Below are 27,966 nucleotides of genomic sequence, written 5' to 3'. Positions count from 1 at the left end.
ATTATTTGTTTACCATCAGTACTGGGACCCTGAAACAACAACACTGTTCAGCAACTAAAAAAGATCTTTTTGTCTGTTTGTGTGTGTGTCAGAAAGAGGAGGCTGCTGATTTTCTCAAATGTTCTGACTGGGTTTTGGATAATGGGTGGAGCAACTACTACCTTCCACAGTCCTCATTGGTGAATTAGAGTTGCATGGAGCTTTTTAACAAGTTTTTATCTTGAGACCAAGTATAATCTGTGTTGGAATTGCTGCCTTGTGAATTCCAAGCTCAGGGCAAAAGTAGGGTAAAGGTAGATACAAAGTAGAAGCTGAAACTATAGCAAAGAGACAATATCTGGAGAAGCTGTAGATGGTTTAATTTTTTTTTTTTTAAAGAAGGAATACCTGCAAGTTTGTTTCTGTGCACTGAACAAGAGATTTTTGGTTTTAATAATTTTCCATCAGAAAAGGAACTTGTATTTGAGACATTCAGACCATCAAACAGGAGGAAAAGAAGCAGCCTGAAACATATCTCACCCAGTTAACAAAAACAGGAATTACATTGCTGGATGATGGAAGAAAAAAACCCTTCTAAAACATGGGGATAAGAATGCAACACATCTATACCTGTGATTCTGAATTAAAAAGAAAAATTGTCAAAAGATCACTATGCTCCAACTTGCAAACCTCTGTGTGTTATGGTGTGATAATAACTTGGATGTGCTGGTGAGCCCTACTTAAACTGAGAGTCTTTTTAATTGAAAAATCATTAAGGTTTCTTTTCAAAACAACAGATTGAAGAATAAACAAATTAAGAAAGCTATTTCAGGTGACTTGGGTTGGGGGTGGGGGGAAGATAGGAAATGAGGCAGTGAGACACCTTTCAGGGAAATCTGAGTACAGGTGAAGGAAAACGTGGAGTGGAAGTCGGAGTATCTGAGGAACTGGAGAAGCAACCCAAGGAGAAGAAAGCCACCAGAAAATAAAGGAGTATGGCAGTGATGAAGGAAATTCTCAGATCCAGAAACCTCTTGCTCGTTGTTCTCATTCCGCTTCTGCTGCTTCCTCTACCACTTTTATATCCCAGCAGTGTAAGTACATTTTTATTTTCTATTTAACAAAGCCTCTGTGTGCAATAGGTAGTCATGCTGGATAAGTATGCAAAAAGAAGTGCTAAGACCTAAATATGCATTGGTCTTAGAAAAATCAAGGACTCGAATTTGAAGGACTGGGAAGGTCACTGAGAAGTCGTCACAGTAAGAACCAGAGATACCTTGAGTCTTGTCACAAGCAGAGCTGAAGTACCAGGCGAAGCTAGTAAAGCACTACTTTAAAGCAGAAATACTTACCTCTTCTTTTTCTACAATAATGTGTGTGTGTAAGGGGGAACAGAACAAACATATCCAACAAAATTTTCTTTAAAGATAAGCCTTTAAAAGGAATACTTGTAGTATCTTTAGGTTTTAATAATAAGTATGCATGGAGGAACTTTCAGTTTAGTCTGGGTTTATAGGATAGCAATTCAAGTGAGGCAGGAGCTAAGACTCAGTGACAGACATGTAGGACCCCATATGGCATCCACTATTCTAAAGCAGGTGTAGACATCTCTACTGAAACATTGCAGCTCTGGCAGTGGCTAATAAATGATGGCTCAGAGACATACACAACAATACAAAGGAAGGGAATAGTCGGTGCTTTAACAGGAAGACCAAGGAATGGGAGTGAATGCAGCTGATTCCTGACGCTGTTTTGGAGCTACTGAGTACCCTTGGCCATCTGATTATCTCTTCTCTATGCATGCCTCTGCAGTTTTAAACCATAAAATAACATTTTCCTAACTTACAGAGATGGTGATGTTTACCTTATCAAAATTTGCAATGTATCAAAAATTCTGCAGCTGGTGCTTCCATAGCACCAGACATAAATCTGGCCAAATGGTGCAGCAATTTCCATTTCTTCCTCTACCCTGCTAAGATTAATTCTTCCTTCTAGTACCAGAGGATTTATGAATACTACTACTTTATCAAATAGAAATGCAAAGGATTAGAAACTGTGTAGCAGTTTCCAAAAATAAAACTCCAGTTTTTTGTTTGGAAAGAAAAACAGGTTCATAGAAAGGAAATGTTCCTACACCACTGAACTGTATGTTGCACTTTGAATGAGTTTTCCTTCTCTGAACTTCAATGTATATCTTGACTGTCCTCTTATAGTAGTTTTCCATCTCTCTCAGGAGGGAATGAATGACAGACAACTATGCTCTTCTTCAGAGAACAGCAAGGCTCACCATTTCACAGAGGCTTGTTTTAAAAAAGGGTTTAATCTCCCCCAATGTCACTGGAAGGGCAACATAAGAACAGATACTCCCTGACATTCCCCTATGGCACTGTAACTGCAGCATGCTCTATGTCCCTTGAGAAACTCTCCTGGGAAACATGAGATTCACTGCACTAAAATTTGTCACTCATGTTTGCTCCCTACCGGATTCAGAGGCACAGGATGCAATAAGGAAACTCTAATAACCAAGGGAATTGTAATAGCATCATATGGGTGCTAAAACAGATGTTCACTGTCAGTATAGCTGCAAGAATTGCTATTATACAGTACAAGCTCCTCTGCGCTATTACTCTGCACCTCATGGTGTGGCTTTACTGCAAAGTGATATGAAAAGCCATCAGATGATGTTTTACATCCACTTTATATATATATGAATGACCACAGATGGCAAAGTATAGCCGTGAATCTGACTGAGTTGGACTAATGTTTATAATGCTATTAGGAAAACATCTATACCAAATAAACTCAGTTGACAGTACACTATTCAAGTGGTTTAGTGTAGTATTTACTTTGTTACAACCCATTGACTATGATTACTTCTTAAACCTGAAGATTAAATTTTTCACCTGCTGATTTACTTATATTTTCATTTATCAGACAATTATATTAGTTTTCTGTCTGTCTTATAAAGCTCAGAATTACCAGGTGGTTTACTTTTGCATTTCTGCAGAACATCAGCTTGCAGCTTCTTTGATGATATTGGCACAACTCTGGAAATGTCAAAGGAGCATTACATGTGTAGTGGCAAGAGTGATGAAAGGGAGCACAAGGACTCAGAAATTTTTTGTAGATAGAGCTTATGGGAATAATGTCCATGTCTTCTTTTCTATTATTTTATGACAAGAAAAGTTTGGGTAAAAAATAAACCTGAGAAAATATGCTTGAATTCTTCTTCCCTTTCTGGAGTTTATATCTGAACTATGATTTGTACAGCAAGTTTGGGACACACATATGTGCCTTTCAGGTCATGACATGTACAGAAAAAAACATTATGTTCTTTACAAAGTGTGGATCTTTTTCTTCCTTTCCTTATTTCCCTCATAGTTAACAGTGATATGGGAGCAGTTTGCCTCTTTTTTTTTTTTCCCCACCTTTTTCCATAAAGCCACCAGTGACACCATAAAGCATCCACGTGAATCCAGTCAGTTGTGGCCAGGGTCTCCTTTGACTGCTGATCCTGTGGCCACACTGAACCCAATGAAGGACACAGGGATGACTCCTCAAAAGTCAGTAAGGGTTGCTGTAAACTGTGAGACCTGCAGCGCCAGGTGATGTTGACACGTTGACACGCCAAGTCAGCAGAATGGACCTTAAAGCACAGAACATGCCCTGAATAGCCACGGATGGCATACTTCCATTAACCTTTGGTTTTATTTACACAAGCTGAAGGGAGGGAATTATAGTGTGATCCCACCAGCTCAAAGATGATAGTCCAGAGGCCAGACTACCTCTTCCTTGCACACCTTATCCACATGCTTGCAAAGCAAGGTATACAATGCACATCCGTAAGTGGGAAAATCTCCAACACAGTTTATTCTTTTTAATCATTCTGAGATCCTCAGATGTTTTAGTTACAAAAGTTTTATGCATGACCCTTACTGTGGAATTTTTGAGCCACAGCTTCCTTTTAGCTCCTTTTTTCTTTTCCCCAAGGGAATGACTGAAGGTAGGTGTCAGTCCCTCCAACCTTCACATGTTTTCCTGTTCCTGCTTCAAGCCCCGAGGTGGGCTTAACAGTAATGTTCAGCTGTACAACATGAAGTGAGAAGGGTGAAACAGTTAAAATAGTACAGCTGCTACTTCAGTACAGTACTTAGTAGCTCTGGTAACCATTAATTAAATATATAAATTCAGTTCAATTAAATAGAAGAGATTAATATGGTTTGTCTCGGAAACAAGCTTGTTTAAAGCACTGAGAAAATGAAGAAAGTTGCTAGACAAGCTGATTAAGTTTTTAGTACAGATTATCAAACTTGGCTTTCCTAGTACTTGTGACCCAGTTTTATACGATTTAAAAGTGTACTTTATTTGAGTTTTGTTTGTAAACTGATTACAGCCTAGAGTATAGGAAACACAAAGGCTCAGTGCCCATCCCAGCTAGGTTTTGATAGAGATGCAACTTGCCTTTGCCCTATTCCATTTCCACTATCAGTCTACTTTATCGCTACACACAGAGGAGCAATAGAAAATAACGATCGATGCTCAAAGAAATTACAGAGAAGTATGTTTTTGGAGTGAGAACGTGGTTTGGAATCAGGTTCAGATGAAATTAATTTTATGAATTTTGGCAAAATATATGTCTTGGATCTTACATATCCACTGCTTTAAAATAAAAATCAATGTTTTTTCATTAAAAGGCATTTTTATTTTTCTCCTCAGACAACTGCTGGATATCATAGAGAGCCCATGCAAACTAGTAGTTTGTTAAAAGAAATTAATAAGTTAAAAAAAAAAAATAAATGTCTCAAATAGTTGCTAGGTTACAAAAATGATCGTATGCTCTGCTCTCTGTGTAATATTAACCATGAAGTATAATGTAGTTAAAGATGACTGAGCAGCAAGTTGGCTAATGTTTATGAGCCAATCCATCAGCAATGTGACTCTCATCTAAAATAGTTTTGTCTTCCTAATACAGATTACTAAAAATCTCTAATGTCTGTCATCTCAGTTTTTAAATTATTTCCATCTTTAAGTCAAAATTATTTGTTTCATTTTTTTACTGAGTGATCACTTGAAGTTGTTTCAAACTGAACACCAGTCTTTGGAGTTACAAACAGCATAGCAATTCCATTATGTACAATGCCTGCATCATAATCCATGAATATTAAAACTCCACCTCTGATCTCATCCATTCTAAGCCAACCTTCTATAGCCTCTCTTATAATTTTTTTTCTTGGCAGCAATGAAGCTACAACTGCAATACAACCTTCTATTGTAATATTTTGCTGAAGGACCTGATCACAGAGTACAGTGAAACCTGTACTGGAGAGCTAAAAACCTAAACCACTCTTCTATAATAGTTAAGCAAGAGAAACAAATACGCACATTTCTGTGTGGTTCAGAGTACTTGTCCATCCATAAAGGATGTTAAATTTCTCTGACAGCACTTCAGATACTCTTTATCATCTCTAAAATAATTGGAGTTTATCTGATTCAAGAAAATTATTTTTCCTGATAACCTTATTTCGGGTATTTGGGTGGCCCTGCTTACTTGAATCAAAACTGTTTAATGTTATGCTTTTCTGAAATAGGAGTCAGAGCAAGGTCTGGCAGTTAATTTAAACCCAAGCTTGGCTGCAATTTTTAAGCAAGCAATGGAAATGACACGTAGCGATCTATCTTAACTTTTTCTCTGGGCTGTGTTCTGCCTGTTATTACTATAAGCTGTACTAAAAAAGAGGAACAGCTGATTGTGGCTCTTTGTTAGGGTAATGTAAAAAGGACACGTATGAATATGAATTTAAATAGAAGCTATTGACTCATTACATTGAACCCACATTCCCATATAGTCTTACATTACACTTTACCACCTTGTTCACAAAACTGAAGTGTAATATACGCTCGTTGATTTGCCCAAGGATCTGTGGGAATTCCTTGTGTGACTTCTTGAAAGCTGCTTAATCTGTGAGTCATCCAATGAGGAAACAAAACCAATGAAATTATATTTTAACAAAGTCAAATAGCATTTGTGAACAGTGAATTTTCTAAACAATAGCCATTGTGACCTGTGAATCCATATGGCTCAATAAATTCGTACAGAACATCCAGTGAATAATGAAGAACAGGTAGATTTATAGCTGGTGTAAATCATATTTTCGATATAACTGCCAGTTAGACCCAGAACAGGAGCTGGTTTCAAATTTGAGAGAAGGAAAGGAAAAACCTTTTCCTGAAGATAATTTCTGCAATTATTTGCAGGAAATATCCCCATGTTTCTAAGCATAACAAACTAAACCTAAGGAGAACTCCACTGAATGCCACAAATAAAGACATACCTACCTAAAAAAAAATGAACCAGAAGACTTCTGTGGACTCGCTGGGTTTTCCTGTAAAAATATTTGGCAAATAGCACCTTTCTCCATCATATACCTGCTCTCCATGAATGCTGAGCATGGGGTTGACATGGCTTTCTCTACCAGAACCTTGGACACCAGCAAATGTGTTTGATTATCTCTGTTAATCGATTGCCTCTAAGCCCTTTGGGTCTGTGGCCTTCTCCCAAGGGTCTGTAGAAATCACCTGAGAAAATAAAATCAGCTGACAAAAAATGTAGGTTTGCATGCTGTTTAAAAAAACGAATCTTTCAGAATATCTCCCAAAAGAGCCACTATGTGGCTTTGTCCATGCTACAGCAAAAGTGAACATTCTCATCTGATCCTGAAAATTATGAGCTCCTGTTCTTGTCCAATACTGTAGAGATAGCTGTGTAGAAATATCAGCTCCACAGGCCCAATCTGAGGAGTCATAGTTGAATGTTTGGTAAATAGTGGATTATGAAATTCTAGCAAAACTGTAAATGCACTTGGAACCATTATTTTAGTGATAAATACATTTATGCCATTGTTTTGCCCTAGCTAATGTGCAAAAGCTTTCATTAGCATCATCTTCTGGAACTGGCCTTTTTGATCGTAGCCTAGATTCAGACCCAAACAGCTGTGCCTTAGGAGGTCCTCATGCAGTCCTTGTTGAGATTTTCAAGTCCAGGCACCCACAGTCTGATAAGTCCTATGAACGTGTTCACAAAGCGTTCCACAGCAGATGGTGTGACCGTAACGTGTAACCTCCATGCTTTCTGCCTACAGGAAGCCTCATGTGCCTACGTGCTGATTGTGACGGCTGTATACTGGGTCTCTGAAGCGGTACCTCTTGGTGCAGCAGCCTTAGTTCCTGCTTTCCTATACCCGCTATTTGGAGTCATGAAGTCCAGTGAGGTCAGTATGCACTTTTTTGTCATTTAATCTTCTCAGTCTCAGTTAATTATTTGAATAAAACTAAACTCAGTGGAACAGAAAGACTAAGAAGTGTGTGAGGAAGAAGCGTACACCTTGTAATGTGTAACTTGGGCCGACCAGCTCTTTCTTTTACTGAAGACACATATAGAAATGGCAATATTAGTCAAGAAGGGTGTCCATCCTGTCAGCTATGACATCACCAACAATTTCCAAAACCTATTGGGTTAAAGGATCCCACCTTTCCCCTCCTCCAAAAGCATGTAAACAGCAGTTATAGGATAAACTGCGAAGTTTCCTTCCAATTATATTTATTATAGATGAGGTATAAGGCACGAGGCAAGACATTCTAAAAAGAATTACCATATACTGTATAAGGCTGGGTAATTTTGTTATCCATGTGAATGTCTAGACCTTTTTCCAAGCTGTAACCTTAGTGCTGCCTTGTAGCCATGAGTTCTAAGGCAAAGGAGTAGCTGTAGAAAAAAGTCTCTTTGGTCAGTTCTGAATTTGCTTACTTGAGGTTTTGGTGAATGTTACTTTCTTTCATGATATGCCAAGAATTTATTTTATTTCACCAACAGCTTCTTTTTTTCTTGATTTTTTTCTATTTTTTTGGGGGGGGCGGGGGGTGAGAGGGCATCACACTTGATTTATAAGGGCCAGAAATTCATACAGGAACACAGAAGAATATATCACAACCATAAAATTGTTGAATTTCTGACACAATCTGGCACTGGGCATGCCCATAAACGGATGGAGTGAAGCACAAACCAAGAGTTTTATGACCTGCCTTATTTCTCCCAATGGTGTAACAACTGTGGAATATAATCAGGTCCATTTCCATACCAATACATTTAAATATTTTCAGGATTTTTTTTTTCCTAAAATAAAGGTAAAGTAGTTACTCATTTTCATTACAAAATTCTGCAGCATATTGAAGAAGGAAAATTTAAGGGTAGGCTGACAGAAATTCAATACAATATCAAATGAAATGGCAGTGGGACTATTGCAGAGAATTTATTATTTGCTTTAGGAACAGAAAGAAACCCCTGCATTTTAAAATAAACAACTCTGATACCGCTGCAGTATTTCCAGTCTGCTGTTCTGGAGCACCATAGAAACCCAGGGCTCTTGCCTAGCAGTTTAAGCTACAAATAACTCACAGGGGCTTAAGAACATGAGCCAGCGTGTGGTATATGTGTACGTGCATATTAATAAGAATATTAGTATTCACTTGTTTCTCCAAAATGACTGTGAAAGGAATAAAGGAAAAAAAAACAGATTATTTGTGCTCCTAGCTTGATGGATTTCTTTCATTCAGTTCAAGATCTTTTTTTAACAAGGTAGCAGGAAAATAAAGAAAGTTAATGAGAAAGAAGGCAGTGGAAGAAAGCCAAAAAAAGTGATATTTAAAAGTTCTGGCACACAACTATGATGGCCAAGTCTATTTAGGTCACCACGGGGATTTGTTAAATAAATATAATTAAATACTTGCTGCAGTTTTCACAAAATAACATTAGTGTCATTCTTGCACTTTTATGGAGGAGCGTTAGCATAACTAAAGACAATGGAAAAAATACTGCTTGTACTGATTTTAATTGTTTTAAAATGCTGACGCCTACATTTGGTTAGAGGAATAGCTTTAAACTGAAGAAACTATGGTTTTGGAAAAATATTCCAGCAACGGCTTGGGAAGGATTGCATCAGACTGAAATGAAAAATTTAATTAGACTTCAAGCATTTGTTTATAACTTCTCTTTTCTCCCATTTTGTATACTTTCACATGAGACAGAGAGAATGTTTTGGTTTGCTTCATTCGTTATTTCTGCAGTCACTTCACAGAACATCTTCTCATATCTTAGCAAGCCACACATTCAAGAATGCCATTTTGGAGGACCGTGCATGGTCTCTGAATTTTTTCCTGAGCCAGCTGATGATTTTTGCTCATCCCCTTAAATTAAAGTTCACTTTTCTGAAACTTTGCCCTATTTTCATGGTACAATGGAGATGGATTTCCATTGTGAAAAGTTCTGGCACAGGGTTTGTGGATCATCACATCTATACCCCAACCTTTCTTTATTGCATGCAGACAGCACGTCCCAAAGGACTTTTCCTGTAGGTTCTAGGGATGCCACATTTTGCCCAACAGTTGAGCAAGACATAAGAAAAACAAACAAGACAGACAACAACGTCTCCAGAAAGCAGATGAGGCACATATATTAGCTACCTTCAGTGCAGAGGTTTGTCTGCGGCAGTTTCAGTCTGGGTTTAGCTGAGCATCATCAACTGCAGGCAGTGAAAATCCTTCTCAAAGAAGTAAAATTTCTCTTGATCTCTTCAAAGCTGAGGAAACTTACAAACAAGTGCATATAGAGATTTGTTATTTGTAAATACAACATGAAAGAGATTAAAGAGAACATTTTGACTTATGAATTCTTCATGTTCTCCAGCTCCCTGTCATTCTTTCTCTAGGGGGAAAAAGTCCACAGTACCATATGTCTTCTCAGTCAGCATGCTCTCTGTTTAGGGTAGTTACTGCTTTTTTAACTGACTGTTTCCCCGTTGCCCTTGATGCAGGTGGCTGCTGAGTATTTCAAGAACACAACTTTGCTCCTCATGGGTGTGATCTGTGTGGCAGCTTCTGTAGAAAAGTGGAATCTCCACAAGCGAATCGCCCTGCGTATGGTCATGATGGCTGGAGCAAAGCCAGGCATGTGAGTGAACCTTTGACTTCAGGGCAGTCTGAGGCTGATAGCAGCATCTTGAAAGAGCAAATAACAACTCCAACTTTCCCATCCAGGGACAAAAGCTAGCTTGGTCTGGGTCTCTTTTCCTACCCACCTTTCGTTTCAGAGTTTGAAAGCTTACAAATTTTCCCATCCTCTTTTTGCCACCTCCTACTCCTTGGCTTGTTGTCCCTTTGCTTTCTCTTTTTTAGTGATACTGATTTTCATCTCTCTGTTCCTTCTTTGCCTGTTGCTTAGCAAACACAAAAGGATGTTTAAATCCTGGATATGCTCTTATGTCACATGCTGATCTCTAGGTGGGGCAGCAAATAACTTCCAATTGTACATTGTCTTATGACAGTTCTCAGTACAAAGCAGCATTTTATCTGTGCACAGCATGGTATTTTGGCACCCACAAAAAGGAAAAGACCCCATGTAGTTATCCGTTGACTAATGAAAACGTCAGGCAAGGAGGCCCTGAATATTTCTGAAAGTGCCTCAAGAAGGTTTCCCTGTGTTGTACTCCAGGTTGCTTCTCTGCTTTATGTGTTGCACCACTGTGCTCTCCATGTGGCTTTCCAACACATCCACCACAGCCATGGTGATGCCAATCGTGGAGGCAGTGCTCCAGGAGCTAGTGAATGCTGAGGAGGAGCACGAGGTCATCAGTACTGCAGGCAGCACAATTGTTGAAGAAAACGAGCCAATAGGTATTTGTCAATATTGGCCATTCTTTCCTCATTTGTTTATCAGTGATAAGACTTGTTGATACACATGGTTCTAATTCTATCGAGGTCAGAACCATCTGACTTGAACTGCCAAAGATGCTGATCTGTAGTCTTTCTTTGTGTATTCTGATATTTCTTTTGAAAAATGAAAGTTACAAGGTGTGATGGGAGAGCTGGAGTTGGGAAACTATTTATGTTGAATTAGGGCATGTACTGGAGTTTGTGTGTGATGAGCTCTTAGATCATAGGACTTTACAGGGTTGTAAGGAAACATCTGAGAAGAAAGTCAAAGAAATATAGAAGAGGCCCAAAAGTGTGCTCTTTGACAATCCTACGTTTGCTCATTCTACCCCTGCCCTTCGAGGCTGCCCAGGTCAGAGCAGGTGCCACAAAAAAAATAATTATAAGACCTCTAAGGTTTGTTTTGTTCATTCCTTCCCAGAAAGAAAGGATTTGGGAAGAAAAGAATCTCTCTTTTGTTTCCATTTACAGTTCCCAGGCTGAAAATGATGTCATCTAACCTTTCCTATTATACTTAGTTATGATAGTCTTCTAATTGCCAGAGGCACGTGATCAGGACAATATGACACAATAAAACGCTTCATAAGGGCCACAGGGTACTTGAGGCGGTTTGGACAAGCTTTTGTTTGCAATAGCTCCTCCACATTCAGTGGTGTGGCCCAGGGGCTCAGGTCAGTTCTTACTCCAAGGTCTGCTTTCTCTTCCTTTGTCGCAGGTCTCAGCGAAAAACATGGCCAGCCTTCACTGGAGCTTATCTTCATCAATGAGGAGTAAGAATGAACCCTGTACATCACGACTGGAGATTTGAGCCCTACACAGGTTGCAATGAAATGAACCTAGGAGTAGAGACAGGAAGGGCAAGCAGAAGCTTACAAGTTAATGTTTTAGACATGACTGACAAGGAAGGCTTATATGAGAAATGGGGTTAATGTAATGGACTGGATCTCATTAAAGCTTCTCAGGATTCACGTATTTTTTAACACTATAGCCATTTTAGAGAGAAGGAAAACATTTCTCAGGGTTTGAAAGATCTTCTTTTGAAGTCTGTGTTTGTGCTGTATAAGAGAGTGCTGTCCACAGATTTTTATTTCTGTTCTCTGAAAGAACAGTAATAGAGAGGATCCAAGCACAGTATGGAGTGCCCACAGGAGATATCCAGAGGGAAAAAAATTACAGAGGATTCCTAAGGAAAGCCTGAACTGTCAAGACCATTCGAGAGAGAGGAGAGAGGGGCAGGGGGGGAGGGAGACCAATAAAACACACACACACACACCCCCCCAAATGTACAGTATTTCCTTTAATATAGACCAAGTTCTTCAGAAGTCTGAAACATTAAGAGTTTAAACCAGGTTTCTATTTGGGGTAAAATCTAGTAAACTGAAAAGGGAAAATCAAGGAAAGGATTAATTCCTTTGTCAAATTATCTAATTAACCATCATTTCAAGACACTCAGGAGAATACGCAAAGTCATTGTCCTAAAACTATGTTATAGGCTAAATACTGAGGAGCATCTTTTCACAAGGTGTGAGAATAAATTGCATAATCCCTTCTTGAACTCCTATTTTGTTCACAATTATTCAAAATAAAAGAGAAACAAGTTCTTGTTACACCTTTAAAAATTTACTTTACAACAAACATTATCATTCAAACAGCACATGTTGATGACTTTAAGTTAACTTGCAAGATCAAAATAGCTTTCTCATTAGTTGGGAGACTAATGGGTTCTCCAATATTCCCTCTGCTCTATCTCTTTTTATCCCTGCCATATTTTCTGTGCAGTATAGAATCAAATTTTCAGTCTGGCATTGTGCCATTAATCCCTTTAAGCCTTATTGAAGAGTATGTGTGGGATATTTCATAACAGAACAATTATTAAAATAGCATTACTTGAAAAAGAGCTTGAAATTTGATGGGAAAAATAGCACATCTGGCATTAAATATATTTTCAATGTCAAAGCAAAATTTCAGTGGATTGTTTGCATGGTCCACGTACCATAGTGGACAGATTTTAGTGAAGGCTTTAATGTGGTACAGGTAGGTGCTCAGAAACAGCATTGGAGAGGCTGGTGGAGGAAGAACTTGCGTAGAACAAGATAGCAGTAACACTGTATTGCCCAATGATTCACTCCACTGTGAATTGAGTCCATTCCTAGAATGGGGTATATACTACCTAGAATACATATTTTTTCTTTCATGGAGGTGGAACCTCATTGCTATACAGCTAGAGAGAGAGAGCTGTGAAACATAATGAAGACTTATATATCTGGTCAAGACACCACATAGTAGGTACAAATAAACGGTATTCTTCACCATTTCAGTAGGCACTAGTTCTCCTGCAGATGTTGCCCCTCCTACCCATGATGTGTGCCTTTTGAGGGAGCTGGGTAAAAAGGCATTTTTAAAGTATATTTTCCTTTCTTTGTTTTTAGTGCTACTACTACTGACTTCAGCTCCTTGATGCACTCGAAGGTATTGTCATAGGTAGTATCTTCTGAGCTACACTGTCTTCTAATGCAGGAACCATCAGAGCAGAGTCCACACAGCTCCGCAACAAACTGCTGTTTCCTTTATTTCAAACAAGTAGTGGTTGTTGGCAGACAACGTTGTATTGCCGAATGTCCTGCTTTGTATTTAACCTATTAGACCAAATCAAGTTGGGAAACACTAACTCTGTAGTGTTTGTTGTACTTATTACTGGAGATCCTGAGATGAAGTCAGCAAACTAACAATTCCATATGGTTTCTAGCAAGTTCAGATATGATCTTTTATTTGCAGTTTTTATTGCAGGTGAGACACCTCAGTTACTAGAACAACCTACACATATCACAAAGTCATAGCCTCTAGCAAAGGATCTGTTAGATTCTCCTACATGGCAGAAGGAGAATACCTAAATTTATTATAATCTGACTTTTAAGATCACTTTGAATCAGGTTGTTGGGTTTTTTCAATTTTTTTTTTCCAGTGTAAAGTTTACAGCTGAAATTTTAGTCAGTTGTTTTGGTGTTTTTTTTCAAAAGCCCACTTCCCATGATTTTTACAAAGTATCATTAATTGTAATCTAAGTCCCCCTAGGAACAGAAGAAAGGCTAATCCAAAGGCATTTGCTTCCCCACAGAGTATGAACGGTGTGCACATGATAGCCAACCCTATTGGAACGATGAATCCTAAGAGCAATGGGCAGCACCTACCTCAGGTAAGCAGATTGTTAGATCCAGGGGATGAATGAAAAGGGAGACGTGAACATCACCCGCTTCCCACTGTCTAGTACTTGTTCCTTGTGAGCTGCGTTACATGGAATCATTCTCCATCATCTTACAGCAGTCATTGCCCTTTGCTAGTTCTTACTCACATTTAGATACCCCAGCACAGGCATTTTCAGAAGACCCTCTCCCAATGGCTAGTACACTTAGCTTTACATTGTGATCACAAGTTTCCTTTCTTATTCGGCTGTCCTACCCACTTTATTTTTGCAAAGCCTCCTTGGAAAAGAGCCCAACTCAAAAATAACAATCCCTGACACACAATATCCTACTCAGAACTAAATCAGCAGTGGGCATGGACCCTTTAACTGTTCAGCCAGTTCATTAGGTAGTCTTAGTATCTACCTCCTTTTTGTCTTGCCAAATATCCACCTCAACAATCTCCATTACATCAGTCCATTGCAGTATTTCTACTTCTCTTAAGTGGATCCAAGAAGTGATTGCTTTTCGGACTACAGTTATGTAGTATCTTAATGGCATAAATTGATGTCCAGGAAAGATTAGGCTAAAATCAACACAAATTCACATTCACAGTTCAAAAGAATCTGAGCATATGTTTTCAAAAAAGGCTAATGCACTGCTCCTGATACTTGATTTCTTCTAATACCCATTTCCCATACACATTCCGTGGTTATTTTATAACAAATATACACACGTCACTTTTAAACTACAGAGATTTTAGCCAGGGTATCCTCATGATGATGATGAGCCTATAGCATAACTGATTTTACTACATAAACCCAAATCCAAATTCATGCATTTTGAAAATCTATCCGAACTGCTTTCCGCCTTTTTCCTGATCCTAAATTACAGCCTTGAGTTGCATGTGAAGTGCTTTGAAGTACTGTACCTCTTTTTTCCAGTACAAGAATTTGATTTACCAACATGGAGACTTTCCTGCTAAGAAAGTTTCTTTTGCAGCAATATTTTCCTGTAACTTTTTGTTCCGTATTCCCATTGCCCAGACTTTTTCATGTCATTTCTGAGACACCTAGGACTCAGGTCCTAATTAGAGGCCCTGAGCCAGTATAAGTGCAAAAAGTCCACTAAGCATTTGTCTGGTGTCTGCTCATAAGCCTCAAGTATTATGGGTTCCTACTGCTGCAGTGCTGGCATGCCACCCCTGCAGACCACAAAGGCTTTTGGTGTCCCACTGAGATTCCAGCCAGAACTGGAGCTGGCCCAAACCATAGCCAGAATTCCGATTACTGTTTGTCCTACATTTCTGCCACAGACCAGGCAATTTCAGGCCACTGGACATGTTTCAAGTTTTGATCCCAGTTAATCCCTGTGAAAAAAACCCGCCCTTTCTTATGCAAACCTGTTGTTTCTCTGGGACCAGTATCACCATGGCATTAGAGCAAGCGGGGCTGCTGTTCTGATCACCTGCTTTCTTTGGTGAATGTATCCCCTCACAGGCTCAGATACTGGTCCTGCCTCCTAAGCCCTCAGAACTCGGCTTGAGCACTAAGTATCGGTATCAGACAAGACATGACCATATGGTCTGTAAATGCCTCTCACTGAGTATCTCCTACGCGGCAACCATTGGAGGACTGACAACCATCATAGGGACCTCCACTAGCCTCATATTCTTAGAGCACTTCAACAAGTAAGTGATATTGTAGTTGTGTGAAAGTGGTTGTTGGGTCACTATCATCTCTGTGGCTTTCCCCATTTTCCCCATGGGTTATTTACTACCTCAAGGACAGTACAAGGACTTACAAGTACCTTGTAAGACAGTCTCCCTGAAGGCAATTTTGTTTCGTCCTTGACTGTAATGTTATTACTAATGGTTAGTGCTTGAAAAGGGGAGCTTAAGTTAATACATATCCCTGTCTTTCTCCCATGCAAAATAAAAATTCCTCAGCAACATCTAAGTTTCTTCAGAAACTTCTTTTGGTTTAACAAACTGATTATCATGAAGGCAGCAGACACCCTGGAAAAGTAAACATTAAAGCCATGAAGATATAGCAAAGAAGACAAAAGAAATACTCACAAAAGAAGAAATGTCATAAAATCAGCTTCAAGTTGTTCTGTGGATTCTTAGAAAGTGAGTTTTTATGGTGAACCTAGAGGCATCACTAGTGGTACTTGGGCTGTTCAACGCATAATGCAAAAATAAATAAATATAGAAGTGTGGCCTTACACCTTTGCTTCAGAGAAGATGGGAAACAGCTCTCTGATCAGCTAAGAATTTCATTTATCATATATGCCTAGGGTTCTCAAAGACATGAATGTTACTGCTGTCAGAAGACTGGTGGTACTTTTCACGCACAGATATGCGTCCAAGCTCAAACCTGATTCTGATCATCTGCTGCCATGGTATACTTCATTTCTCTCTCTGGAATGGTGGTAGCAAAGAAAACTAATTTCAGAAGCCATCCTTAACCCAAGGATTTGGATTTTACAGAATTTCCAAAGATCTTGCTGTTACAACAGTTCCATCAAATGCACATATCAGACACATTGTCAGAGCCCAACAGACTATAGTCATTATTTGCGTTGTCCACAATAAGACATACAAAGATACTCCAGGTGAAATCATGCTTAAGTCTGCTGACACTAAAAAGAGTTTTAACAGAAAAACACAGGTAGGGCCAGAATTTCACTCCTGGTAACGCTACGGGTTTTTGAAGCTGGCTAGGCAATCCAGACCATCTGGTCTTAATGGTGTGAAGTGCTATATGCCTCATCTGGTGGTCAGGCGTGGTCAGTGATCGACATTCTTTGGCAATTGGTTTCACTATGCACATGCGAAGCAGCTGTTGCAAATACATACTGATGTAATTTTTCTTTCATGCCATGACAAATACATATACACATATGTGTGTGTGCATCTATGCATATTGGAGGTGCCTGTCCTTTTACCATACTAACTTCCCTTGCATCCTTTCTTTCCTTTGCAGCCACTACCCAAATGCTGAAGTGGTGAATTTTGGAACCTGGTTTTTGTTCAGTTTCCCCATCTCCCTCATCATGTTGGTCCTGACTTGGTTCTGGATGCATTGGCTGTTCTTGGGTTGCAAGTGAGTGCAGGTTGTTCAAGGTGCATGGATTATGAAAGCAGGGCAACTGTGGCTCCTCTAGAACACGTCTCATAAAGGCGTTTCCAGTTGCAAATGACAAAAACTAAGGCACAACTTCCTTCTTCTTGCCAGAACAATTACCAGAGGAAATCTTATTGCTTAGCTGTGCTGCATAGACAGCACTGTACAGTATCGCGGCTTGAGAGTGAAGTGCCTAGGTATTGCTGGTGGAAATCCTTATGGTGCATTCAACTGATTTTTGACTCTCACGACCATGAGGAGTGGTGGATCTAAAATCTTGTTAAAAGTCCTTTTGGAAAAGTACAGCTTAAAAGATGAGTAGAAAAATAGCTGCAAGTGAACAAGTCACTTTTCAGATCTGCCCTCAGCTCAATGAGCTCAATGATGTAAGACCAGCTAAAATTAAAGGTAAACAGACTCCATATATATTTATTTTTAAAGTGGAAAGGACTCACAGCCTAAGAGATGAATACCTTTTGATACCAGTAAGTCCCTTAGCCTCAAAATAAGAACAGGGCTCAGTCTCCTGTTCATTTGTATCACATATTCTCTTTGCAGAGGCATTCAGCAAAGTTAATGCAAATTGACTAAATGTGTGCACTTAGAGTGGATTAGTTAATCTGCATTAAATTGTGGTGCAGACACATTTACTCAGAATTAAAGTGGCTTTAATTTGATTTAGTTTACTCTTAAAAGTAAGATGAACTGACATCACTAATTTATTTTACCTAAGACAATGAATAAATGATAATGACTTCTGCTTGCTGTTGACCTTGACTAGATTTGAAGAGGTAATTTAGAGGTGAACAGCTCGGTGTCCTTCTCTCAGTCAGTCTCCTGATCCTTGTAGTTTCAAATTAAAAGGCTAAAACAATTCCTTTTTTTCTTTTTAATCTTGAGAGGAAACAAGCCCCAACATGACCCTCAATTACCTTTTTTTTTTTTTAAATAAAATATAATTGAAATTCCACATTACATCCAAGACCTCATGCTGATTAATGTTGTTCTAAATAATACCAGAAACAGAAGCATTATGGACTTTTTGAGAAGTACTGGTTGATTCTGAGCCTCCTTAATCTCTGACTCCTATTCACTGCAGCTCATTAAAGAACATATTATGTTAGGAGCTTTGCTACAACACTCTGCCTTCGCATCTTCCTAAGCCTGGAAACACTTACAACATGTTGAAACAGCTGCCTCTGCATAAGTGTTTACCGAATTCGCATAACGTTCATGTTCTTTTCCTAGGAATCATAGTGTCGTCAATCTGGTTTTACTTGGCCCAGTTGGAATAACATGTCAGACTTGCTTTTTAGGCTCTTGACTAGGTCAAAGGGGAAGGATAACGGACCCACCAAACGATTTTTGCCAGCAAAGCACAGCTAAGGGTAAAACTCTTCCTATAGAACTGGCCATTATAAATCATACAGCTCTTCTTTTCCAGCAGCTGCATTACTGCTGGTGAATTTTACTGGAGTCTAACAGCAAGGATTGCAAGGAAATTTAAATACTTATAGGTGCAGGGCAGTGCTAAGTGTGCTAAAAACAAGTGTCACATACATGCCCATTTACGAGTTAAATGAAAAGCCTGTTGAAGACTTCTTGTTTAAATATATTCAGTTATGAAATGGGCTTGTGCTTGTACATCCCTGGCAGAAGTACAGGCATTTTTCACCAGGACAAAACACTAGGATGATTGCCTTGGCCTCTGTGGCAGAGGCGATTTGGTGCTACACTGATCACGTCTGGTTTAGAAACAGCTACTATTAGTAGAAGCAGACCAGTCATGGAAGGTATTGGGATCCTCAGCACAGCTTTCCCCCTTTACTTACAGTGAATCCTGAATATTCAGGTCAAACCTGGGCTCAAAAGCCAGACTGGGCCCCATATGTGTTGGATACCCCTAATCTGACTGGAAAGCATACACTTCCCCCATTAAAAAACCCTATTGATAGCTGGCCTCTGTCACGGTCTTTCCATGTGATGATAGAAATTAGCCATAGTGGAAATGAAAGGTTTGGAGGTTTCTGGCACCAGAAAAATCTGGCCGCCACCAGCTCTTTGAGGAAGCCTACACAAAGGGAGCCCAGCCACAGCTCGGGATGGCTCAGTGATACCAGTCAGTATTCGTCTGAGCACCCTGAGGACATTCCTACTATGTCTAGGATTGATTCTCAGAAGATCTGGAAATTAGACTATGCATAGATCACACGTAATAATTTCCCTTCCCACTGCCATGAAGCCTTGCCCCAGTCACATCTTCTCACAAGTCTAGGAGCCTTTGGCAACTCTTATTTTCAGTTTGCCTCATTGCTATTACTTTTTATTATTTATTTTTTTAATATTTGATACCCTTGTCTAATTTTACTGTGCTATCTACCTCAGTTTTAGAGAGACCTGTTCTGTGAGCAAGAAGAAGAAAACCAAACGGGAAGAAATGTCAGAGAGAAGAATTCAAGAAGAATATAAGAAACTGGGAAATGTTAGGTAAAATGGAGCTGCCTTCCTCAGGAATTTGCCTTTCTAGGCAGGACCATCCTCTCTTCTTGCCCTCCACATTGCCTTTGGCTTATGAAGATTATGCTTAAACTGTCAAGCCTTTCTCTTCCTTCCCAGAATAGGAATAGAACTAAATGCAAAAATGAACTAAAATCAAAGATTTTGTTACAAGCATGCATTTATTTAGTCATTTATTTATTTCTAAAGAAAAGGGAAATAAAAGGAAGGGTTCAGGTTTATACCAGGGTCCAAACACCATCTGAGTCAAGGTTTGTCTCTGCCTTTGAACTAAATCATTAAACAACCCCCTTCCCAGTTCAGGCACGTACTTATTTTGGTGGATAGAGGTTCACTGTTAGCAACGGCTTTGCAGCAACCTCCCACATTGTGAGATGTCCACCCTCTCAGTTGCCCATAATCTTTATTTATGGTGGCAAGAAATCTCTCTTGAAAAGATTATTTTGCAAGATTTTTAATTTTCAAAAGGGATGATACCTCATAAAACCCATTCTTCCCAAGACATTTTTGTGCTGTTCAACTGAAATTTTGACAGACCAACTTGCTGTGATCAACTCTGAATCTAGACTGTTGTTCAGACTGTGTTTAAATATGAAACTATACTTAATTTAAATCTATCCTGAATTAAAATTCAGTATCCCCAAGTCACTTTTAATCTTATATTTATTTCACGTGCTTAAAATATTTGTGCTAATCTACATTGCCATTTGCTCTTATGCTTTCTACACTTTTAAAACATGCAATAGAAAGTGTTTACAGCGGAATAGTGACATAAGCTCTACCTTGTTACCACACTTTTAATCAGATAATAATGCAAATACAAAACAAGCATTTATAAATATTTTCATTCAGGTCTTGCCCGTGAACGATTGAATTGCAAATACAGGCTGAGATTTTTAGCTTATTTTTTAGTAGGTTTAGATGGTTCTCAGCTGGGAGCCAAATGTAGAATTCTTTAGTTCAAACTAATCTTCTTTTCTAATTTGCATACGTTTTTTACCCTTTTTGTTGAAACCAGTTTCTACTTTCTTACTTCTTCTGGCATTTGCTCTCAGGTTTTCAGACCGATGTTGGATGGAATTCCTAGCTTTTTTGTTTGTTTTTATTTCTAGCTATCCTGAGATGGTGACTGGATTTTTCTTCGTTCTGATGACCTTGCTTTGGTTTACTCGTGAGCCTGGCTTTGTACCAGGATGGTCATCTTTTTTTGAGAAGTAAGTGAAATTCCCTAAACAACTGCACATGAATATGGCCTTGCATCCTCTGACTTTCTGCAATAATTTTTGGCCATAAAACATCATCATCTGCTTTTAACAAGGTGGTGAAAAATGAATTAGGATTTTTTGCTTTTAAAACTACATCTGTTCACAGGGTGGCAAATTGTATTCTTTCTCAGTAAGCAGAGTGAGTTAACTAGAGAAAGTAAAATAAACATTCCAAATGTAAAAAATAGGAGGGTCAGATTCTGAAATTAAAACATTTTAGTGCAGTCATAGAGAAGCTACCACTGGAACAGATGGCAACTACAATTCAAATTAAAACTTAAGGGTTATTTTCAATTTTATTTTGAAGATAAATTTTGTCAAGAAAATGATCATTTCAATTAAATACTACTCAGAATGGTGGCTGAAGCAAATAATTTTTCTTTTATTTTTAATAATTTTGAAACAAATTATATTAAAAGAAACCATAAACCACAATGTATATCAAAGAATAAGTGATTTAAACTTAAATTTTCTTGAAGTTTCTGCTGCATAAATTTTTTTTCAGCCTGATTTTGACAGAAAACCAATTTCTAATACTGGGATTTCCTGAGGATCTTGAATTCAGCGCTCCTCAAAATACTTTTTCAGTCTGAGTTTTAAACATTTTATTTAAGATCAATCTACAGTTAATTTCTGAAGGATCACTTGGGTTTGACTTTCCCCAGAATGTGTTTACTGTTTCTCACTTCTGATAAACACACTGCTTTTCCGTACTTCTGAGTTAATAGATTTGTAAACCAAAAGGAATTTCTTTTTTTTCCACTGTATTGTTAAAAATTGCTGAGCAGTGATTGAAGTTGGCTATTGGAGTCAGTTTAATAAATGGGAAAAAAAATCAAATCTGTACCCTTGATATGCAGACATAATTTTCTAGTGGATTGTTAGTAAGGTTTCAGATGTGGAAATAGAACTTCACCTACAACAACGTGCCTGGAGCCATGCAGCTTCTTTGGAAATGTTTCTGTTTACGTGTTCTTGTAATAACTCCACTGTTCCTTTCCTAGGAAAGGTTACCGGACTGATGCCACTGTGTCTGTATTTCTTGGTTTTCTCCTTTTCCTCATTCCAGCAAAAAAGCCATGTTTTGGAAAAAGGGAAAAAGGTAAGGAGGATGTAGGAAGAAAGAGACCTGGCATATTTTCCAATGCTTTAATGATACTTTTCTGTTCTCTGTAAAACTTTCCCAAAAGAGATTTTCATTGTGGAAGGTCAGGGTTCAGTTTCTTCTCTGATACCAGCCATTTTTACACCAAACCCCTGGGATTTTGTTGCTTTAGTTCATATTGTCTCATCCAGCAGATTACAAACAGACCTTGTACCTGAGGCCACCATCTCTTCTGTGTTTACAGAGTTATCAAAATTTAGGACTGAGTTTTAGGAAAGGTTGGGATGAAGTTCCATATGGAGAACTATAATGCAGATGTTTGCAAAATCGGCTGAAGATAAGCTCTAGTAAATAACTTTGTCATCACTTATACATCAGAAATCATTGATCGAGTAAACATGAAAGAGGTCAGTAAATGTCAGACAAAGTTCCAAGTTTGGGCAATGCTTCTCTCACGGTCTTCTTGATAATAATAATGATTGTTATTTCACATTCTGGTTTGGGTAGCACTCAGAGATATTGATTAGTTTGCTGTGACAGGCTTTCAGCAGTCACGTATGAAAACAGAGATTTTCATATTTAGAGATTACAAATGTACATAGATATGTTTATTTTTCTTACTGACATATATGCAGCATTTAGGAAAAATAACACTCTCTAACTCCTACTTCAAGAAAATACTCAGGCATCTAAAAAAATAATGTCCTAAGATAAAAACTAGGGACATAAATGCACTTTATGAAGCTTCATGGCCTACCAGAGAGAGAAAATGTCCTTCTTTGAGAAAATAATCACGTCGTAACTCCATCTTTCTAGTCTACAGATGATTTGCACACGTGTATACGCAACAGAGTACAGTCCCTCAAAAAGCTACAGAATGAAACACAGGGGTTTATAACTATTCACATCAACAGAGCAGCCAAGGGGAAGTCAGGACATTTGGAATTATTATGCTGCATTTTCTGAGGCCAAGCTAACCAGAGAAATAGGTTCTTCACCTCTTTCACACATACTTCTCAAGATAACTCCCATGGATATTATATTATTCCTACGAGTGTGAAAAATGTGAAGATTTTTGCAAAAAGGCCAACATAATAGTGGTCACACATTTGCTTTATTTTGATATAGGAGATGGTGAAAAGTCAGCAGACATTAATGCATTGGATCCCATCATTACCTGGAAGGACTTCCAGAAGACCATGCCTTGGGAGATTGTAGTATTGGTTGGAGGAGGTTATGCCTTAGCAGCTGGATGCAAGGTACTGATTGAGATTTATCCTCCTTTCTTAAAAAAAATTATAAACCTGGACTTTTATCCCTTTGTATGCTCCCCACTTTGGATATACAATGTGGATACTTTCAAGTTTGTATATAAGCTAGTCCCTGCTCCCTGCACTCAATTGAGAGCTTTCTAGAGAATAAAAAGATGGTTAGGGCTCAAGTCAATTGTGTAAGCATCCGCCATTTCTGATGCTTTAGAATATCTAGATATTCCTTCAAGGCTGGCAGACACAACACAGGATCAGAGGAAAACCTCACACTTTCTCAACTAACAGTTAACCAGACAGAGGGGGAACTTCTCAGCTGCCACTGGATGCTCCTCTTTTGGCAACTGAGTCAAGCTCCTAGTGCTGACTAGACAAATCATACTCTAGGCTCTGCTGACTATATCTACACTCAGTATAATTCGTCAATACACATCTAGGTCTCCTATAGACTCCTACGTGTAGAAGATTAAATTTGTGTATTTTAATCTCAGAATGAATTCTACCCAGACTGTGCAATCCTTCATCACCAATTTGCAATACTCTAGTTCACATGCTGAAGAAAGAGGGATCAGCCTTGGTGCATTTTAAATGTTATTAACTGCCAAATGTATCTCTTTGTTACTATGGACAGCTATTAATTAGGCACTGCAGTGAAATCCAGTTTACTGAACAAAAGGAAATGCAGAAAGCATTGACCTAAACTTTGTTTATTTGCTGGTGGGATTCTCTGACGCAAACTGCCTCAAAGAGAAGAATCTGCTTTACAAGCCTACTAAGCATTTAGTTATTCTTGTGCTTCTGTCCTTTCCCCAGACCTCTGGCCTCTCTACATGGATTGGACGCCAAATGCTCTCCCTGAGCAGCCTTCCCTACTGGGCTGTAACTCTGCTGGCCTGCATTTTGGTGTCCCTGGTAACAGAGTTTGTTAGTAATCCAGCAACCATAACCATCTTTCTGCCTATTTTATGCAGCATGGTGAGTAAAACCAATGACATTTTCAGTCCGTTGTTTCCTGACAGGCTCGTGGGAATGCTTCAGGATGTCAGGGTATTGGTACTCTGACTGCATGAAACCCAGCCTTGTTTCCCAAGCTACTGTCTGTAGCAGATCTGCAGTCTTGGATTCAGGAAAAACAACAAACTCAGGCAGCTAAAAGTATATTTTAGCACCTCTCAGACAAAGTGAAAACATTGCTCCTGCACTGGAGGACTCACAGTCTAAGGACAAGAAAAGGTAACGATGCAATCAACAAGATAGGTGAGGTCCACATAAAGCTTGAGATACTCTTATCATTGTTATTTCACATGTGCTGTTCATTAGTTAGTAGTCACCTGCTCACTACTTGTAAAAAAAGACTGTAGCAGTTAATTTTATATCAGATTTAAATGTGTTCAAGGGGGTCATTTGGTAAGCATACTATCATCCAGCATGGAAAGCAGAGATATTTGTAATGGCTAGAAAAAAATTAGGAGATTGGTGACAAAGGCAGAGAAAAGAGATACAAATTTCATTCTACATTGGAACAGCAGTTACAGAAAACTGTCTTATTTCTTTTCTTTTATGTAATGTGAAGCTTTTCTTACCAAGAATGCAAGTCATTAATCGAGTTTCCCTCTTATATCAACTTTATGGGATTGTCCCAAAGTACATTTTGTGATGAGCTCTGAGGTAATATGAAGATATGGTCAGATGAGAATAAGTTAATTATGTTAGTATGGTTATGAGTTCAGATTTACCTCTGCTCCATGCAGAGAGGCTCTCCTAAAGAGAAATTTAGAGCAGTAATCCATTTTTAGTAGTCTGAACTGCCATCTTAAGGTAGTCTCTCTTTTTTGACTGTAAAAGTAACTTGTAGACACTTCTCTCTCCATAATGAAGTTAGTCTTGTAGCCTTTCCCTTTCCCTCTGACATAAAACTAGGCCATAGAAATGTAAATGAAAATGCAAAATTTCACCACCACTGAAGGCTGCAGTGGAAGAACAATTCTTTAGACCACTGTAAAGAATATTCCATCATCACTGTCTTCTCGCCATACGAGTTTGGACCATGAACAATTAGTTTTCTTAACCACTGTTCAGGAGGACTTTATTTAAGGCTCTCAGTAGCTTCAGCAACTGAAAGAAGTCAGTTCTTCACGTCAACCTGTTGTGACTTCTATTGGATGAAGTCTGAAGTGGCAGTCAGTGTTAAGATCCAGAAGACACAACACAGAATGACACAGAGAACAAGTGGGAGAAAGAGCAAAGGAGGCCTAATAGTAGCAATCTCCACCCTCCCTCAGTGTGAAATATCTCAAGAGAAATCCCTCAAGCATGACCAGCTCCAAATTATAGCACTACTCAAAACAAAAAAAAAACAACAAACAAAACACCAAAAACCAAAAAACACTTCCACAATTAAGTTTAGAAACCAAGGAGATTTCACATAAAGCAGACAGGGTCTTTTAATCCTAATTGTGAGCAGTGGCTTTTATTGGTTAAGTGAAACACCTCTCTCCTTCCAGTCAGAAACGCTGCTTATCAACCCTTTATACACCCTGATTCCTGTCACCATGTGTATCTCATTTGCGGTGATGCTACCAGTGGGTAATCCTCCGAATGCCATTGTCTTCAGCTATGGGCACTGCCAGATTAAAGATATGGTGAGTCTTGAGATTGGGTATATCCTCCCATGCTTCATGCAACTTCGACACCTTGTCCCCACATCCAGCAGCCAATAATAATAATGATGATGGTGGTGTAATATAAAGTCATATTGATCTGTACTGCTGTTAAGCAACCGAGCTGTCAGGTTAAGAACATCCACATATCTGCTGTAGGATACGCACATTTCTCATCTTTATTTTTTATGAATGCAATGGTCTAAAGAGGTATCAAAGAACAGGAGTATACAATCCTTTGCACTGACCTGTTAAGACAAGCCCAGGAGAGTATGAGAAATTAGATTTATCACGTAGCTCCCCACTAAGCCATGTAGTTATCACCCTGCTATGTGTGGTATAACACCCCAATCTGACTACATGATTGAGAAGTTCAAGTGATAAACTGAGCAGTTTTCCAATGAGCTGCATCACTCCTGAATACTCCTACAATGTATGCTCTAATAGATAACACTCATTGTGCTTTTTTTGGCTCTAGAAATCCGTATACATAATTTATCACTATATATGTCAGTATACGTACATACTTACATCCTACTGCCTTCTGTTTTCCATGTTAACTGTTTTTGATCAAATTGTCATGGATCATACCCTGATGCATTTTGCTTTTGTAGGTGAAAGCTGGCCTGGGCGTAAACCTGATTGGCCTGGCTGTTGTCATGGTGGCAATCAACACTTGGGGAATTAGACTTTTCCAGCTGAATACTTTTCCAGAATGGGCAGCAGTTGGCAACATCACTAGCCAAACATAATCTCTAATGAAAAAAAAAAAAAGAAAAAAAAGAAAAAAAAAGAAAAAAGAAAAAAGTGCAAGACCAAAGCGAGTTGGGACAAAATATTAAACTTACATTGCACATATGAAAGAAAGGAGAAAACTTGTGTATACATAGAACCAGGATCCATAGCAAAACCATGAAGAAAATCCACAGGGAGGTCTTCCATGTAAGCTCTTCAGTTGTGAAAATCAGCATGAGTTAAAAGGCGAGATTAGCTTTGCTCTGTTGTTTCATTTCCTGGGATATCATAACTCTGAAAAAAACCCTCTCCTCCAAATTCTCTGCCTATGGCTCTTTCATGCCCTGGAACAATTATGTAAGACTTGTAAAATAGGCGATATAGGACTCCAGTGACAGAAGACAAGTATACATACACCGGCGTACTCCGTAGTAGGATATCCAGTCCTAGCATTGACTCCTAGAATGAATGAAGGGTGAGTCTAATTCCCAAACCCAGAGCTTTACAAGCCTACTACTTTTAAAGGCAAATTATTATTCCTCTTTTGAGGTCACCCATCACTGTATTGGAAAAAAACACTTTCCCACCTAACCCATATGGCCTGGACAGAAATACAGCTACCAGCTACAGCACTTCAAAGGGATAATAGAAACCACCAAACAGATAGGAAGAAGTCTCCTGGGAAGAAGAATATTTTTTTTCCCCCACAGCACTAGTATAAAATTTCCAGTATTGCAATACTTGCGATCTCTACTTTGGAAGGAAGAAGTTCAGAAACAGACAGAAAGTTTTGTTCAATGCCTTCTTTCCTTATCATTGTCCTGCAGTGGGAGTTTTTTCAACAGGGGAAGCTGTGACCAGCAAAACCTTACCAGGTCGACAGACCCATTGCTCTCCTCTCTCTTTGGCTGCTGTTTAGATAGTTACACAGTTACGATTCCCCTGAGAGAGAAAGTACAAGATGGCACTCAGTGCTGCTCCATGAGTAAGAAGGGAGAGGGCTGAAGTGGAGTGGTGCTGGTGTATCTCCTCATCACGTGCGTTCACTTGAACATCACACCCACCTGCTCTCTAGCAGCCCAGAGAACAGGAACTTCAAATTTAGGAAACTGTGACATACAGCAGATAACTACCAAACCAAAAGGCCAATCTCTTTATCACCTGCAAAGTGAATGCCCTGTTTTTCTGACTGGATCCCTGCGGTACTCAGTAAACCTTCTCTTGTATTATGTCCTGTTTTTAATCATTTCTTTAACGTCAATGCATTTAAGCTGTACATTAGGATGATTGGATCTCATGTAATCACACTCTTTATATATATACTTTAATGAATTTTTATGCTTTCCATTTATAATCTAGACTCCCT

General features: G+C 38.8%; 1 protein-coding gene across 3 annotated transcripts; it reads left to right on the top strand.

Annotated features, from left to right (window-relative positions):
* Window positions 1–139: 139 nt before the first annotated feature.
* SLC13A4 (solute carrier family 13 member 4) lies at window positions 140–27,952 on the top strand. Of its 3 annotated transcripts, XM_063319609.1 has the most exons (16): window positions 140–1,073; window positions 7,119–7,247; window positions 9,846–9,982; window positions 10,523–10,704; window positions 11,459–11,513; window positions 13,173–13,212; window positions 13,859–13,936; window positions 15,422–15,612; window positions 16,910–17,029; window positions 19,436–19,537; window positions 20,680–20,781; window positions 21,837–21,934; window positions 23,066–23,196; window positions 24,019–24,180; window positions 25,710–25,847; window positions 26,480–27,952. In XM_063319609.1, the coding sequence occupies exons 1-16, from the start codon at window positions 975–977 to the stop codon at window positions 26,615–26,617; spliced, it is 1,902 nt and encodes a 633-aa protein (XP_063175679.1). In that variant the 5' UTR covers window positions 140–974; the 3' UTR covers window positions 26,618–27,952. The 3 variants fall into 3 exon arrangements, with proteins under 3 accessions (XP_063175679.1, XP_063175688.1, XP_063175698.1); XM_063319618.1 differs by lacking the exon at window positions 16,910–17,029; XM_063319628.1 differs by lacking the exon at window positions 25,710–25,847.
* Window positions 27,953–27,966: the final 14 nt, after the last annotated feature.

This window comes from Chroicocephalus ridibundus, chromosome 1, assembly GCF_963924245.1.
Source record: "Chroicocephalus ridibundus chromosome 1, bChrRid1.1, whole genome shotgun sequence".
NCBI lineage: Eukaryota > Metazoa > Chordata > Aves > Charadriiformes > Laridae > Chroicocephalus > Chroicocephalus ridibundus.
This window is presented reverse-complemented; position numbering and strand designations above follow the sequence as displayed.

Excerpts from the sequence above, each read along its gene's own strand:
- SLC13A4 (XM_063319609.1), top strand. The coding sequence starts at position 975 with ATGGCAGTGATGAAGGAAATTCTCAGATCCAGAAACCTCTTGCTCGTT. Across the intron at positions 9,983-10,522 it reads GCTGGAGCAAAGCCAGGCAT|GTTGCTTCTCTGCTTTATGT; the intron begins GTGAGTGAACCT and ends GTTGTACTCCAG. Across the intron at positions 11,514-13,172 it reads CTTATCTTCATCAATGAGGA|TGCTACTACTACTGACTTCA; the intron begins GTAAGAATGAAC and ends CTTTGTTTTTAG.